General features: G+C 46.5%; 1 protein-coding gene across 1 annotated transcript in view; it reads left to right on the forward strand.

The window, feature by feature from the left end:
* DPY19L4 (dpy-19 like 4) overlaps positions 1-17,486 on the forward strand; it is a 77,768-nt gene extending 60,282 nt beyond the window's left edge. The window contains exons 18-20 of the mRNA XM_040354691.1: positions 10,036-10,168; positions 12,326-12,484; positions 17,017-17,486. Coding sequence (XP_040210625.1) covers positions 10,036-10,168; positions 12,326-12,484; positions 17,017-17,181 — 457 coding nt within the window. The 3' untranslated portion in view covers positions 17,182-17,486. The remainder of the gene's footprint in view (positions 1-10,035; positions 10,169-12,325; positions 12,485-17,016) is intronic.
* Positions 17,487-18,244: the final 758 nt, after the last annotated feature.

An 18,244-nucleotide genomic window follows, 5' to 3' on the forward strand; every position in this document is an offset into this window, starting at 1 on the left:
AGCCGAGCTACTGTTCGGCTTCGGCTGCCGACATCACGGGCGCCCTGGACAGGGTAAAAGTCAGCAGCTGCAGTATTTGTAGATGCTGGCTTTTAATATTTATGTTTTTAGGCGGACCTCCGCTTTAAGTATTGTATAGAGTAGTGGTTCTCAACCTCAGTCCTCAAGTACCTCCAACGGGCCATGTTTTCAGGTTTTCCTTTACTTTGCACAGCTGCTTTAAAGTGGTTGTAAACCCTTACAGACCACTTTGACCTACAGGTAAGCCTAGATTAAGGCTTACCTGTAGGTCCAAGAAATATCTCCTTAACCTACACGGTTAAGGAGATATTTCCATGAAAGACGGCACCGATGTCCACGGCGCATGCGCCGTAGACAACGGCTTGCAGGCGCACTGAGCGTGCCGCTACTAACGGCATCATGCAGTTGGTGGCGGCTCCTGCATGCGTGTGCGAATGTGACGTCATCGCTGCTTCAGCCAGTCACAGCGCCGGAGCAGCGATACCCGGAAGTCACTCCGGGTATCATTGTGACGGAGGAGGTGTCCGAGGACCGCTGCAGGGGCTTCGTTCTCAGGTAAGTAATTTACAATGAGCTAGTATGCTATGCATACTAGCTCATTATGCCTTTTATAAATGCAGATTTATGAATGTATTCTACTTTCTGTATAATTAAAAGTCAATTGCACCCTTTGCTGACAGTATAGTTTTAATGGGATTTGTTAAACGCATATTACATTTCTTGAGATCTTCTGATTGTGAAAGTCCCACTCTGTCCTTTCTGTTTTTTTTTTTTTTATTTAGACTTTTTTCTATTTTGGGAAAAACATAAAAGCCACAACCCTCTGTCTTCTGTGTTTTGTCTCTGATCAGCTTTAACACGCTAATAACCCCGCCAACGCTGAACGATCCCTTATTGTATAATCTTTAGTACAACTAACCTTTTACAAATAAACAAAACATTTCTTTTGGACGTTTCCATAATTTATTTTGCAGGACATTTTATCCTTTTATTGAATTTAATTATAGGTCTTTAAGCCAAAATTGTATGTTTGAACATTTATATCTACACGTACCATAGGTTCAAAAAGTCTTGTGTACTAAACAATAATTATTCAATGTTTAGTACACAATTCTTGGTCATCAGCAGCTGTGCTGATCTTTGTTCCAGAAATAATACAGGTTTTACTGCATTGAAGTGAGTCAGAGTAGCAACCAATGTCTGCTTAACCATGATCAGATATTCCAGGGCTAAAGTTTGTTTGCTGACATTTTTAAAAGTGTAGATTGTAATAATATTGTTAAAGGCTAAGTTGACCTTAAAAAAGTAATACATTTGCAGGGAAGAAGTGTATTTATTCTTTTTCCCATAGAAGCCTGCAGAGCAGACTCTTCCTCCAGCTCTCTGTTCATACTGAAGTACGGGCTTTCAGTTGGAGAGCTGAAGGAAATGTCAATGGACGAGTTTGGTGATTACAGCACTCTTGTTCCATGAAGAACTGCCACAGAGGCGGACAGGATTTGTAGTTTATTCGTTCACGGATCTTTGTGAATGGGACAATGTGCCGATTTCAAAAGTGACAGATGCTGTGGGGAGAAGAACCCCAGCACGCCATCACAAAGAGGGAATAGTTGTGGGTGTAACATGGTGCAAAGAGTGGGACTAGCCTCTAAAAGGAAGTAAAACCACCACAATAAAATATTTTGGGACCCCAGGAGCTAGCTCAGGGTTGCCCAACCTTATGAAGAGCGAGGGACTATCGAAGCGACTTGGTAACCGGTCATGGGCCAAAATAAGTGTAATGGGCGGACAGGTCTGTGTCTTCGCTGCATATGCAGAGCGGATACGGACACAGCCCACGCTACTCTATGGTCCTTCCAATTCAATCCGACGTAAGTGGACAGATACCCTTCTGTTGTGTTTTTTACGTATTGGAGTGAAGGTAAGCAGGGGTAAGTAGACAAAGTCTGACTGGGTCCTAAGGCTGCTTTCACACTGATGCGCCACGTGCACCTGTGGCTTTCCTGCAGGTTAGCTGCACTTTGCCATAGACTTCTATTATAGCCTGATGGTACAGTACACTTTCTGAAAGCGCTGCAAACCCACAGGTAATAACAGAAGTCTTTGGCTCAGTGCAGGTAACCCGCAGGTGCAGGATTCGTTTAAAAGTGGCCTAGTAACCACTGAAGAACAGATATGCCCATATATACACTGATTTCAGTAATAAACACACCTTTAATAACAGTCTTCCATTCAGTTTTCACCGGCTGTTGCTGTCCCAGGCAGAGTGCATTTGGTATTGATTGTGACAGGAGCTGGCGCTATACAGGAAGCATCAGTTTATTCGGCTCTGCAGCTGCTTTCTTTCTCTAACGCCGACTTCATTCATAACACTGATGCTCTGGGATGGCGCATCGGCAACCTGCTATCTGGGCTTGCCAACCCACCATCCCAGAGCAGGAGGTTGCGGGCCACTGGTTGGGCACCCTTGAAGCTAGTAAGCATATCGTATTATGGCAGACTTGCCAAACAAGTGATCCCTTCAAGCACTACAATCTTGGCACTTCCCTCTGTTGACAGCGCTTACATTTTCTCTTCCAAGTTCAGAGCCTTTGGCCTCTTGATTGGCCAGGCTGGAAATGAAATTCCTGCACATGGAAGTTACTTTGTCTCAGAACACGACGACTGTGCTGAAGCTGTTCGCTGAGCTCTGCATGGGCCTATAGATGCTGATAGGCAGGGAGAAGTAATTATAACAAAGGAGACCTGCAGTCGAGTCTATCATAAAAATTGTACCTGCCAACATTTTTACTTCTGTTTTTATCACATTGGGCTTTTCAGCTTTGAATCTTGTTTCTAAGCACCATACTAAGATGTATGTAAACAATACCAAAAATGCTATTTCTTTATCGTACATCACGGGACACAGAGAAGCATAGTAATTACTATGTGGGTTATAGAGAGTACCTTCAGGTGTGGACACTGGCACGCCCTTAAGGCAAGAAGTTCCCTCCCCTATATAACCCCTCCCATACCGGGAGTGCCTCAGTTTTTTGCCAGTGTCTAAGGTGTTGATCACGAGTGAACATGTGCTCCAAGGAGCTCCACTGGAGGGATCCATATTGGATGTAAAAAGCCTCCATGAAATCCGGATCCGTCCAAAGTGCTTCTGAGCCAAAGTGGACGGTACCCGGGCCCCGGTTAAGAAGAACGGGGTTTGGCCTGTAATGCTTCTCTTTGAGAGCTGGATCCTGGTTATTCAGTACTTTGGTCAATTTCCTAATACCAAAAGTTTACTGACAGGGTGCGATATGGGTCCAGGGGTGTGGTGTTCCTGTCCATGGACCCCGGTCCCTGAAGGTCTATAGACGCTGCTCTCCGTGATGGGTGAAGATTGGACTGTCTGTTATGCAGAGTCCTGCAGCGTTGGATCAGGTAAGTGAAGGTGCTTCAGGACTTGGTCCTAGGAGTAACCTTCCTTTATTTGAGCCATTATGTTTGCCTAAAGCTAACTGTCTGTGCTTCTCCTATATGGTCCTGTGTGTTGTGGGGAGGAGGGGTATCTCTAGTCAGGTAGTTAGCCCCTCCTGTGCAGGTTAAAAGCAGAAAAAAGTTGTCCAAAATGTTTGGCTTCACTTGGCTTACCTGGTTCTCACATGGAGCTGTGGGTTCCATCCTCATGCATGGCGCGTAGCGTCATGCGCGCGCGACATTGATGTGTCTTAGGCGCACGCGCGTGCACAAATGAAATTTTTGTACGCTGCTCCGATGCGCACGAATGTGCGCGGCGTGCTCCGTGAGATGCGTGTGACGACATGTGCGCGCGTAGCCTCGTGGTGCGCGCCTAGCAGCGGCGCGCGTGCGCATGCGCGCAGGGGGTCTATCTCAGCTGTTCTCTATGAGACTTGAGATTACAGGACAGAGCAGGTCAGGTGATACACCTAGTCCTTATATGCTCCAGTCCACCTAACTGGTTCTGGCTGACGGTGGACACAGAGATCTTGTGCACATACTTCAGTATTTAGTACTGGTGGTGGACAGTGACATTTGCTTAAGGCGCATAGTGGGCTCTGCACCTTGCAACCATCAAATAGCAGCGTCAGTGCTGGTCTATAGGTTCGCAAGTAGTTGCAACTATTGTGAGAACCTCAGCTTTATCATGGCTAAAGGCTCAGGGACTAGAAGCAAAAAAGCAAAGGGATCGCCATCTGGCTCAGAGGATCTCGGGCATGCTCCTGCGGCTGCTTCCTCTCCTGAAAAATTGAAGGAGGCCCAGGGTGAACCATCAGGGCTGTCAGATGCCTGTTCTGCCCTTGTCCCACTTGCTCCAGTTTTTGTGACACAGGAGGCTCTGGCCTCAGCTATGGGGGGTCTGGAGCAAAGATTAGCGACCTTGATTGCATCCTCTCTCTCAAGGGAAAAACGCACAAGGTCCCCCTCTCCCTCTGAGGAGTCCCTCGATTTGGGGCATGCATCCTCAGAAGAGGTTGATTTACCCTCTGGAGATCTGGCAGAAGGTCAGCTGGAAGTAGTGGACTCTGAGGATTCCACTTTGGGAGAACCCTTTTCGGCGTCGCAATCCGAAAAATTGTGGGTCCAGTCCCTCACTGAGATGGTCCGTTCGGCCTTCAAGTTGCCACTTTCAGAACCAGCTTCAAGTGCAGTCTCATCTTTAGGCTCCTTAAAAGCTCCTCAAGCTAATTATTCCTTCCCGGTTCACCCCCTGCTGGAAGGGCTTATCTACAAGGATTGGGAACATCCAGATAGATATTTTCTTCCTCCTAAGAAGTTTTCGGTTTTATACCCCATGGAGGAACAATTCACTAAAAGATGGGGCATCCCCAAGGTTGACGCAGCTGTGTCCTGCGTAAACAAATCTTTGACCTGTCCAGTAGACAATGTTCTGGTATTCAAAGATCCGACAGACAAGAGATTAGAGACTTTATTAAAAACCTCTTTTGCTTCGGCGAGAGGAATAACCCAGCCTGCAATTGCGGCTATTGGGATTTGCCAGGCCTTGCAGGACCAGTTTAAAGGGGTCTTAAAGGAATTGCCGGCACAACAGGCCCAGAATTTGGCTGAGTTTCCCAGAGCATTATGTTTTGCCATAGATGCTATTAAGGACTCCATTCAGCAGTCCTCACGTCTCACTCTCTCGCTGGTTCATATGCGCAGGTTACTCTGGCTGAAGAACTGGTCTGCTGAAGCCCCGTGTAAAAAATTACTGGCGGGGTTTCCCTTTCATGGAGAGCGTTTGTTTGGGGAAGATCTGGATGCTTACATTCAGAAAATTTCCAGTGGCAAAAGTACACTGTTGCCAGTAAAGAAAAGGTTTAGGGGTCCCCCCTCCTTTAAGCGATCCTCCTCTCCTATCCCTAGTACTTCCGGTACCAGGCAGTTCCGACGGCCTCCTGGACGATTCAATGCAGGTGGGAAGCCACAGGGCCAGCCTCAGGCTTCTAAAAAACCTTGGAACCGTAAGCCACAGGCCAAGCCAGCAACTAAGTCAGCATTATGAAGGTTCTCCCCCACTCAGCCGGGTGGGGGGAAGACTTCAGCTGTTTGCGGAGGCTTGGCTAGACAGGATCCAAGACAGGTGGGTCCTCTCTACGGTCTCCGGGGGCTACAAGCTGGAGTTGAGCGAATTTCCTCCACCGCGCTTCTTAACCTCGAACGTCCCAAAGGACCTCGGCAAAAGAAGGTCCTTAGCATTGGCCTTAGATCATCTGTTATCCCAAGGGGTAATCAGAGAGCTGCCAGTGGAAGAACAAGGTTTGGGGTTTTATTCCAATCTCTTCACCGTCCCCAAACCAAACGGGGATGTAAGACCCATCCTGGACCTCAAGGCCTTAAACAAGTTCCTAAGGGTCCAATCATTCCGGATGGAATCGATCAGGTCAGTGGTGGCCTCCCTGCAAGGAGGGGAACTACTAGCGTCCATCGATATAAAGGACGCATACTTGCACGTTCCTATCTTTCTCGACCATCAGAAGCTGCTTCGCTTCGCGGTAAATCAGCGCCACTTCCAATTCGTGGCCTTACCTTTTGGTCTGGCCACCGCTCCTCGTGTTTTCACGAAAGTATTGGCTCCACTGTTAGCCTATCTAAGGTCTCAAGGCATATCCATAGTAGCCTATCTAGACGACCTATTGGTAGTAGACCGGTCAGTGGCCGATCTAAACTCAGCGGTACACAGAACCGTAAAATTTCTGGAATCCATGGGTTGGGTACTCAACATGGACAAGTCAGCCTTAATGCCTGTGCAAAGGCTCGAATATTTGGATCTACTCATAGACACAAAGCTAAGAAGGGTCTTCCTGCCCCAAAGGAAGTTCGAGGCTTTAAGAGAACTAGTTCTACTAGTCAAAGCAAAGCGTCAGCCTCCCATTCGCCTCTGTATGAGGTTACTGGGAAAGATGGTAGCCTCGTTCGAGGCCGTCCCATTTGCGCAGTTCCACTCAAGGGAGCTTCAACATGCCATTCTGTCCGCTTGGAACAAAAAGGTTCAAGCCTTGGATCTCCCTATGTCTCTCTCCCGGTCAGTCCGGCAGAGCCTTTGTTGGTGGCTGGTTCCCCGGAACCTGCTAAAGGGGAAGTCCTTTGTTCCCGTGACATGGCAGGTTGTGACCACGGACGCCAGTCTGCTAGGCTGGGGTGCAGTCCTGGGAGGTTTGTCTCTCCAGGGGAAATGGTCAGCCTCCGAGAGGTCTCTACCCATAAATCTGCTGGAAATTCGAGCAGTCTATCTAGCCCTGTCAGCTTGGTCAGACAGGTTGAAGGGTCTTCCGGTCAGGATTCAATCAGACAATGTCACTGCCGTGGCATACATAAATCACCAGGGGGGCACAAGAAGTTGTGCAGCCCAAAGAGAGGTGAATCGAATCCTGACCTGGGCAGAGAAATATGTCCCATGCATATCTGCAGTGTTCATTCCGGGAATAGACAATTGGCGAGCAGACTACCTAAGCCGCCAACAGGTGCTTCCAGGGGAATGGACTCTTCACCCCGACATCTTTCAGAGCATTTGTCAGAGGTGGGGAACACCAGATGTCGATCTCTTTGCATCGAGGTTCAATGCAAGGGTGGGCAACTTTCTGTCCCGGACAAGGGATCCACTTGCTTACGGCACGGATGCACTGGTGTTCCCATGGGATCAGTTCTCCCTAATGTATGCGTTTCCTCCGCTGCAATTATTACCCCGTCTTCTTCGCAGGGTAAAGTCGGAAGGAAGACCAGTGATTCTGGTGGCTCCAGCGTGGCCCAGAAGGGCCTGGTTCGCGGACATTGTAAGGATGTCCGTGGGGCAACCGTGGTCCCTGCCGCTTCGGCCAGACCTATTGTCCCAGGGGCCAATATTCCATCCTTCCTTACCGTCTCTCAATTTGACGGTCTGGCTATTGAGTCCCATATCTTAAAGAAAAGGGGTCTCTCTAATGCGGTGGCATCTACTTTGATTAATGCCAGAAAACCGGCATCCAGACTTATCTATTACCGAGTTTGGAAATCTTATGTGGCCTGGTGCGAGACCAGGGGTTGGCATCCCCGGAGGTATCTCATTGGCAGAATTCTGGAGTTTCTGCAGTTAGGGGCAGACATGAAGTTGGCCCTAAGCACCATTAAGGGCCAGATCTCGGCCTTATCGATTTTTTTCCAAAGGCCACTAGCTACACATTCCCTGATCAAAACCTTTTTGCAAGGTATGATCCGGCTTAGTCCACCAGTCAAGATTCCCTTGTGTCCATGGGATCTGAATCTGGTCCTTTCTGTCTTACAGAAACAACCATTTGAGCCCTTGGCTCATATTCCTTTGGTCCTTCTGACCAGGAAGGTGATATTTTTGGTAGCCATAACCTCCGCCAGGAGGGTTTCGGAGTTGGCGGCCTTGTCTTGTAAGGAACCGTACCTTATATTCCATAAGGATAGAGTGGTCCTACGGCCCCACCCGGCTTTCCTTTTTTTTAAATCCAACAAAATTTTATTTAGTTTAGTTTACAGAGGTACAAGGTATACAAAGTCCCCTTAACAGTGCGGGGAAAATAAAGATCTGCAGCGAGACAGCCACATACTCAGAATACATCTATGAACAGGAGGTAAACCCCCCCCCCCCCCCCCAGCAAGTCAAACATTTCCCTCCCGACAATTGGCTCAATGCCCACCTCACCCAATATTAATGCCCAGAAGCCTGTCCATCACCAGGTCCACAGGGGCCAGACCCGGCACATCCAGCCACTTTGCCCATAACTTCTCAAATTTTTGGGCATTACCCCTGTGTTGATATATCACCTTCTCCATCCTCAGCACTGTCCCAATGTTATTGATCCATTCAGCCAGCGTCGGAGGAGCCTCGGCCTTCCAGTGAACCATAATAAGCTTCCTAGCTTGGCCACCCGGCTTTCCTACCTAAAGTTGTTTCAAAATTTCATTTGAATCAGGATCTTGTTCTCCCGTCTTTTTTCTCAGAACCTAGTTCTGCAAGGGAGAAGTCTTTACATACGCTAGATGTATTAAGACGTATTAAGAGATTACTGCTCAGGTCCGGAAAACTGATACATTGTTTATCCTGCCAGAAGGTCCCAGATGTGGGCAGGCAGCGTCGAAGTCCACTATCTCCAAATGGATTCGGCAGGTCATTACTCAAGCCTATGGCTTGAGGGGAAAGGTTCCCCCGTTTAAGGTTAAAGCACATTCCACTAGAGCGGTGGGTACTTCCTGGGCAGTGCATCATCAAGCCTCCATGGCTCAAGTCTGCAAGGCCGCGACATGGTCGTCTGTCCATACTTTCACTAAGTTTTATCAATTGGACATAAGAAAGAATGAGGAGAGCGCCTTTGGGCGCAGTGTGCTGCAGGCTGCAGTCTGATTCCTCATGTCTGATGGCGCCCGGCTTATTTCTTGAGGTCTCCCTCCCCTCATAGCATTGCTTTAGGACATCCCACATAGTAATTACTATGCTTCTCTGTGTCCCGTGATGTACGATAAAGAAAATAGGATTTTTATAACCGCTTACCTGTAAAATCCTTTTCTTTTGAAGTACATCACGGGACACAGAGCACAGAGGAACTTCTTGCCTTAAGGGCGTGCCAGTGTCCACACCTGAAGGTACTCTCTATAACCCACATAGTAATTACTATGCTTCTCTGTGTCCCGTGATGTACTTCAAAAGAAAAGGATTTTACAGGTAAGCTGTTATAAAAATCCTATTTTCCCTTTTGATCTGTCAAATAGATAATTGATTTTTTTTTTTTATTAAATCTTTTTGATAAGGGCCAAAAATTGATCCACCAGGAAATCCGGTATTGTCCTATTCAGTTTGCTGCCTTATGTGAAGCTGGTGACCAGTTCACCTCTGTGAACTGCAGAACACCCCCATATGTTATGGAGAGGAGGAGGTGAGGTGCTCTGTAGTCTTTAGGCCTCATGCGCACTGGATGTTTTTTCAGCTTCTCCTGGGGGCGCCTGCTGTTTTTTTCCTGCCTCTAAACTCTCGTTCATGTTGGCCTATGTGTCTATGTTCACATTGGCGTTTAGAAGCAGGAAAGAAAACTCACTGTCAGTCCCGGAGTAGCAGAATTTATTCCAGAAAAATCGCTTGATGCTTCTAAACACGTGCAAACACGTCGATAAACGTTAGGCGTATTTAGCGATTTGAGTGTTAATTTCAGTGCCCAGAATAATTTATTATTATGGATAATGAAATGAATTAATTCCCAAACATTTCACACAACTAGACATGCCTAAATACTGTATGTTACACACTTTTACAAGCGTCAAGCATTTTTTCTTCCAATACGCCCCTGCCAGGAGGAAAGATTTCTAGGAGGGATAGAAAAACATCGAGTGTGCATGTGAGGTTACACAGTCCCTGTCTGAGGGTGACAGCGCTGCTCCCTCATAGAAACATACAATGAGTGAACATTGTCACCCTAGGACAAGAAGCCTGAAAAAAAAAAAATAATGCCATACTGATGAGAGGATTCTGTCTTGTATATAATAATAATAAATAACATAAAAGTTTCATTGTCATTTTGCTTGCAGAGGCCAGGCTCCTTTGGCTGCAGTGTTTGCTGGGAGTCCTCAGCTGATGGGTGCCATTAAACTCTGTACCGGATGGATGGTGACAAGTTTACCTGTGTACAATGACGAAGAACTGATGAAGAGGAATGAACATGTAATGTATACAATTTCTATACTACAGGCATACCCTGCTTTAAGTACACTTACGGGTCCAGACATACCCGCGAGTGTACATAAAGTACCTTGCAAGTGCAGACAACCCACGCCGCGCAGCCGCAGTATGGCCTGGAAGAGGTGGAGCTGCCGCCCAGAGTTGTCGCCAGTGAAGAGGCCGCAAGTGAAGAGCCAAAGTTCCGGCCAGCCCAGAGTTGCCCGCCATGCCAGCCCAGAGTTGCCCGCCATGCCAGCCCAGAGTTGCCCGCCATGCCAGCCCAGAGTTGCCCGCCATGCCAGCCCAGAGTTGCCCGCCATGCCCAGCCCAGAGTTGCCCGCCATTGTCAGCCCAGAGTTGCCCGCCATGCCAGCCCAGAGTTGCCCGCCATGCCAGCCCAGAGTTGCCCGCCATGCCAGCCCAGAGTTGCCCGCCATGCCAGCCCAGAGTTGCCCGCCATGCCAGCCCAGAGTTGCCCGCCATGCCAGCCCAGAGTTGCCCGCCATGCCAGCCCAGAGTTGCCCGCCATGCCAGCCCAGAGTTGCCCGCCATGCCAGCCCAGAGTTGCCCGCCATGCCAGCCCAGAGTTGCCCGCCATGCCAGCCCAGAGTTGCCCGCCATGCCAGCCCAGAGTTGCCCGCCATGCCAGCCCAGAGTTGCCCGCCATGCCAGCCCAGAGTTGCCCGCCCAGAGTTACTCCCTAAACGTAAGTGGATTACTGTACAGTACTGTAAACTTTACTCCCTGACCCACTCACTACAGCCCATGGCCCTCCACTATATGCCCTGACCCCCCCCCCCCCCCCAGAAGTGAAAAAGATATTGCTTCACTTTAGGTACATTTTCGTTTTACATACATGCTCTGGTCCCATTGTGTACTTAAAAGTGGGGTATGCCTATATACTGTTTAGGAATTGAGCAGCAACAGACCTGTAAGAGCTTTCAGTGGTGAACACACACTGAGGCTGGGATAAGCCTGAGATGTTGTCCTTGTAGTCAGGAATTTGGAGCACTTTGATCATTGCTTGTGAGCGTTTTAGTAGCTCCCATGCACGCTTCTGTCTAGAGAGTTTGCATTAAAGTGGTTCTAAAGACTTAAGGTTTTTTATCTTAATGCAGGCCAATTTTTATCCAGCGCTTTGCCTAAGAGCAGTGGATCTCTACACTCTTTTTCTCTCTTCTCTTTCTCTTTTTCTCTCAAAGGGAGGCAGCAATGGGAGTCATTGGCTCCTGCTGCTGTCAATCAAATCTTGCTGTCAATCAAATCTTGTGACGAGAGAATGGTGGCAGAGCCAATCTGTGCTGTCTGTGTCTATGGATGTAGGCAGCATGGCTCGGGATTGATTATCAGTGTCCTGGTTATAAGTGCAGTCCCACCAATGCTTCCAGTGCTGCCCATCAGTGTCACCTAGAAGTGCCGCCTCATCAGCACACATCAGGGAAAGAGAAAAATTACCTGTTTGCAACATTTTATAACAAACTATGAAAAAGGTTATTTTTCAAAGTTTTCAGTCTTTTTTTGTTTATTTAGCAAAAAAAATTTAAATCCAAAGAAATCTCTATTTGTGTGAAAAAAATAACAATTTCATATGGGTACAGTATTGCATGGCCGCGCAATTGTCATTAAAAGTGTGACCGTGCTGAAAATTGGCCTGGGCAGGAAGGGGGTGAAAGTGCTCTTTGGGCAAGTGGCTAAGTACAATTTTTTTTACTTCTGAAAACTTCTGTTTTCATTGACACCTTCAACACAGGGGTGTCTTTAACAAGTTGCAAAGTCTTTCTAAATTATAATACAATCTGGAATACAGCACATTATCAGAATGGCCTGGCCTGTACTAGATGTTATTACTGGAGTCATTCAGCAAGAATTCCGGAGGCATTGTCATAGATATACACTAGATAGATTATATTGTTGTATACAGTTTAAATGATGGGAGATTTGGCACTTGCTTGATAAAAAACACATATAAGATAACCTTCTCCATGATCATTCAATAAACACAAATTGCATTCATATTGGTGTCTCTTTAAAAACGTTCCTTTGATGGGCCACTAGAGGGAGCCAGAGCAACAGTTGGATGAATTAGGAACTAATATATTAGTCATTTTTCTCTCACAGCTCTGTTTGTATCATATGTACTTTTCTTTTTGTCTTTTTCAGATTTATCAGATCTATAGCATGAGGTCAGCAGAAGACATATACAAGATCTTAACCTCTTATAAAGCAAACTATGTGGTGATCGAAGATTCAATCTGTAATGAGGTAGCTGGAATCAAGGGCTGCAGAGTAAAAGATTTGCTGGATATTGCAAATGATCATGTAAGTTTACCTTTCCATAAAACGGTTTCACCAATATAATGTAGCAGGGGAACTGCAAAGGTCCCCAAAAGAGTAAGTGTTGCTTTGCTTTTAAGCCCTTTTTATTTGTTTCTGACTGCACTCCCTGTGAAAGTCGAACTGGTCATCATTGATTCCAATGTGTAATGATCGGCTGGGATTACCAGCCCTGCTTAATGACATCACTGGCTTATCAAACAAATTAACGATGACTCCTTGCAATTGTTCAGTGATTCATTCCTCATTGCATGTTGGCACTGGCTTCCATAATTGTAGTTAAAGACCAGATGGACTTCGCAACAGTCACATGCATAGTTTTCTTGGCATCTCAGGGGCAGCATAGCATGCTTTGTTTGAAGTTCATGATTTCCAAAACTTCCCTGCTTCCACAGACTTTAGTTCTCTGACACTTGCTAAAGGCAAAGCTACAAGCATTTAAGACCAGTAAGTGGATAATGTCTGACATAAACCTGCTGGTCCTCCCAAACGTAAAGTTTTAGTTTTAGATTGGGATGAGTGGAACAGAATAATAGCCAGTTACCTAGCATTTTCAGAAGGTCGGCCATGGCTGCCTCCGTATTTATCATCACTGCCTTTCCACTTACCCAGAGAGAGCAACTGTTCAGTGATTCAAGCTACCCATAGATATTAGAGAGCATTTGGATGTTAAGGTACCATCCAGTGGTCAAAAGCAGATCCCTGACCATGCAAATGTATATCATCCAGAATGATCCGGCACAGCCAGTGGCTGCGGCAGTAAATTCCTAGCTTGGGTTTTTTTGACATGCCTTGCTTGTTGATCTGGACAATTTGGATTAACTTAATCAAATTAGAAAAGGTCTGATAGAGAATTAAAGCCTTTATCCGAAAAGGTGGACAGACATATCTAGGGGAAAACATATCACTTAGATGCCTGTTCAGTCCTACACAAAAATATGGCAGCACATGCAGGATCAGTGGTCAGTTGGAATCACAGATGCTCCTATGTTGGTGGTCTGTGGAAGTAATAAAAGCCCCCACCCCAGTATTGGTATCAGTGAGAGAAGTAAATGCCCCCCAGCATTGATATCCAGGAGAGTAGTAAAAGCCTCCCTAGCAGTGGTGTCAGTGAAAGTAGGTACATCCCCCCCCCCCCCTCTAGCATTGGTATCAGTGGAAATGGTAAAATCATCCAGTATTGGTATCGGTGAGACTAGTAAAAGCACCCCCCCCCCCCCCATTAAGTTCTGGTGTCTGTAGAAGAAGTAAATTATCCCCTAAAGCAGGGGTGTCAAACTCAATTTCGTCGAGGGCCGCATCAGCAGTGTGGTTGCCCTCAAAGGGCCAGTTGTATCTGGGTCGCACTACATACACAGTGCAGAGTTCAGGATTATGCTACGTACAGAGTGCAGGGTTCAGCAGCGCGTTACGTACAGAGGGTAGGAATTCAGGGGTGTGCTACGTACAGAAATTCAGGAGTGTACTACATACAGAGTGCAGGAATTCAGGGTTGTGCTACGTACAGAAATTCAGGGGTGTGCTACATACAGAGTGCAGGAATTCAGGGGTGTGCTATGTACAGAAATTCAGGGGTGTGCTACGTACAGAGTGCAGGAATTCAGGGGTGCGCTACGGAGGGCAGAGCTTAGGGTGTGCTGTGCCCAATGTGCAACATCTCACTTCCACCCCTCCTCCTGGGTTCTGACCCCTGCACCCAGCACTATGTCCCCAACCCCCACCTCTAAACGCATCTTCCTACACACCCCCACAGTCCCCCCACCTCCCAAAGCAAACCAGGGAGGTGAGGAGAGCACACACCAGGGAGGTCAGGAAAGCATGCACCACTGTGCCACTTGAAAAGATTCAATCTGATTTGTCAGCTAACAGCTCCTCTATGCTAAGCTGCAGTAACTCAGCAGACTCAGCATAGAGGTGCCTGTTAACTAATCCAAGATGTACTGCTTGATGATCTTACCTTCCAGGAAGTTCACAGTCACTCGGCTCCCGCTGCTCACACCTCCCTCTTCCAGGCGGGCGCGGTCTCAGGGGTCAGGCACATCCCTTTCCCTCCCACTCAAGCAGCAGCCTGCAGGAGATAGGCTGAAAAACTGCTGGGGGAGGTACATGCTGGATCCACATTGCATGCGCTCAGCTACACACAGTACTGAGGAGGAGAGGGAGGAAGTGTTTACTCTGATTGCCAAGGAGACCCGTTTCGTGTTAGCAGCAGATAGCGGCTGTGAGAAGAGGAAGTGGAGGCTGGCGTGCCACTGCGCGGGCCACATGACAAGGCCTGGCGGGCCGGATTCTGCCCGCGGGCCTTGTGTTTGCCACCTCTGCCCTAAGGTGTCAGTAGGGGTAGAAAAAGGTACCACCACCAGGACTGGTGATGGTAGAAGTAGAAAAAGCCTCCCAGCATTAAAGTCATTGTACGAGCTGATTTACAGCAAGCTGCAACCAGCCACTGGGCTATAGTTTGGGGACCGCTATTCAATAGCATCTTATTCCGGTGATTAACCAAGTTTGCAAGATGCAGCTCACCACCTGGTATTTATACACATTTTCCAACAATACGACATGATCATTTCATCTTTATGGATGTACAGAGCTGCCATTCATTTACAGCACAGTTAAAAGTACAAATGGGTATTGGAGACTACATGACAAATGAGAAGCATGTGTCTGTTACTTCACCTTCCCGTGCTGTGTGATTGGAAGCTTTGCTCATCTATACAGCTGAATTGAGGCTTTCTCATGGGTGCAGGAACACACATACCAGTGTGAAATGAGAAGCTGTATCTGAATGATGCAGCTCATCATCGTTCTAAATGGGCCTGAGAAAAAAAACTTCAATAATATGTTGAAGTAACTTGTTATGTGAACACCATATAAAAAAAAAAACATTTTTTTTTAAGTAGATGTGAATTCCAAGGGGGTGACATTTTGTTTGCTAAAGCACTATGGGGTTTATTTACTAAAGCTGGAGAGTGCAAAATCAGTCCCACTTCTGCATAGAAATCAGCGTCCAGGTTTTATTGCCAACCCTAATTGAACAAGCTGAGGTTTAGAAGCTGACCCGTTTCCCTGCAGAATCTAGACTGATTTTGCACTCTCTAGCTTTGGTAAATAAACCCCAATGTGTCTAACATGCAATCCAGTGATGGCTTCATGGCAATTCCCAGGATGAGTTTCCTGTTTGTGATGACTGTGTCATGTCTGTATAATGTGTGTTGGAATGGCCATTTGTATTCTTCATCAGAAGATCTGGTGACAATGCAGGAACACGATTGGGAGATATGGATAAAGCATTGTCGCCTAAGAAAAGCCCTTAGAGCAGGATCACAAGGTTTCATTTAAATGGATGTTGCAATTTAAAAAAATATTGAAAATATTTATAAAGAAACATTAAAGCGGAGGTTCACCCAAAAAATAAATTTTTAACATTACATTCAGCCGAGTTTTCCTAATGACAATCGTCTGTTTTTTTTTTTTTTTTCGTACATACCGTATTTTCACCGCCGCTTCCGGGTATGTCTTCTGCGGGACTGGGCGTTCCTGATTGATTGACAGGCTTCCGACCGTCGCATACTGCGCGTCACGAGTTGCCGAAAGAAGCCGAACGTCGGTGCGCAGGCGCCGTATAGAGCCGCACCGACGTTTGGCTTTTTTGGCAACTCGTGACGCGCTGTATGCGCCGGTCGGAAGCCTGTCAATCAATTAGGAACTCCCAGTCCCGCAGAAGACATACACGGAAGCGGCGGTGAAAATAAGGTATGTACAAAAAAAGAAAACAGCCGATAGTCATTATGACAACTCAGCTGAATGTAATGTTAAAAAATTATTTTTGGGTGAACCCCCGCTTTAAAGGGGAGTTCCAGCCATTTGTATGTTTATTAAAAGTCAGCAGCAACAAAAAGTGTAGCTGCTGGCTTTTAATAAACAGACACTTACCTGCTCCAGCACTCCAGCGACTCAGTGTGGGCACCCGGCCGTGACCGCTTTTGGCTTCACGGCCGGGCACCCACTGCGCATGCGCGAGCGGCACTGCGCATGCGCGAGCGGTGCGGCCCGGCGCCGTGTAATTGGCCAGGAGATCGCCTAGGACCTGTGACGTGTCCTAGGCGATCGCCTACAGCAGCCCCTTTCTGAAGGCGATTAAGCTTAGTCGCCTACAGGAAGGAGGAAGTGGGACAGGAAGTCCCACTCTTCCTGAAGCCCCCACCCCCCCCAAAAAAAATGACATGCCAAATGTGGCATGTAAGGGGGAGAGGAGTGGGATAAGAGGAAGTTCCAAATTTGGGTGGAACTGCTCTTTAACATGTTAAAGCTTTTGTTATTTTTTTTTTTTTTTTTTTTTTTAATGATTCATATTACTGTAAATCTACATTAACTTCTGCCTGCATATTGGCAGTTCTGGCTTCCTTGGGTTACGTAATTAAGCAAATGTTGTCCATCTGCATATTTATAGATGTCTTTAGTTGATGCTTTATGTACCTGCATTAATAATTCTGACCGCCTGTTCTTCCTGCTGACAGGTGCTGAACGAGGATGGGGATATGTATGCCTACTCAAAATATGGACGCTTCTGCCATGAAATAAAAATGAATTATTCTCCATATGTGAATTACTTCACCAGAGTGTTCTGGAACAGGTCCTATTTTGTATATAAAATCAACACTCTTATATCTTTCCAGTACTGACAATCATGAGGATTTATGATATCGGTGACCATCATTTGAGACTTTGTGATGCATCGCGGTTCTTCTTCCAAGGCCCTCATGGGTGTGTGTGTGTGTCTATCAAAGCATGGGGTCTTGTTATCATGGCTCCATCTAATGTGTGTAGTATTGGCTGTTTGTACTGTGGGCTTGAGGATAAAGATCAAGAGACGGTGTGAATGTTATATCATTGAGTTGTATAAATCCTGTGCTTTGAAATATGCAAACTGATAAATATTTTATTTTGTTTTAATATGTGTATTGTAAAAACTGTTTAAAATGTTAACATATTTTGGCTCTCCTGAGAGATGGTATAATACTGGGTGCACCAAAATAGATTAACCAGTCAAGCCCCCTTTATATTCGGTTCCATATCATGATGCCTTCTTTATTGTTTGGAAATTCTGTGCCAGCTCTGCAGCCGCCCCCCCTCCTCCTACTACAGAGGCGTTTTATATACCGTGTTTCCCCAAAAATAAGCCCAGGTCTTATATTAATTATGCCAACAAAAGACACAGTAGGGCTTATTTTCGGGGTAGGTCTTACCATGTAATGTGCTGTCTTCTCTCCCCCTCTCCCTCCCTGCCTGTCAGGAATCCCCAGTGTAAACTGAGTTAAAATGCTTGTACAATCCTATAATCCACTCTATTACAGTATTATATAATGTACAATGTGTGCGTTTCTGTAATATAATTGTGCCAAATACATTTGTTATAGTGCCTTCTGTTACCCGCCAGAGCTCTCTTCCCCGCAATTATATTACAGAAACACACACATTGTACATTATAAACTACTGTAATATAGTAGATTATAGGATTTTACAAGCATTTTTAACTAGGGCTTATTTTCGGGGTAGGGCTTATATTGCACCACTCCTAGAAAATAACGCTAGGTCTTATTTTCAGGGTAGGTCTTATTTTGGGGGAAACAGGGTACCTTCTGTTGCGGGAAGTCTTGATGCATATGCTGCAAAAAAAGGAAAATTACAGCATTTAATGGTTGCTGCAGTTGGGCATAGCTGGGAACTCAAACAGCCCATGAACTG

Source organism: Rana temporaria, chromosome 5 (genome assembly GCF_905171775.1).
Source record: "Rana temporaria chromosome 5, aRanTem1.1, whole genome shotgun sequence".
NCBI classification, from domain to species: domain Eukaryota; kingdom Metazoa; phylum Chordata; class Amphibia; order Anura; family Ranidae; genus Rana; species Rana temporaria.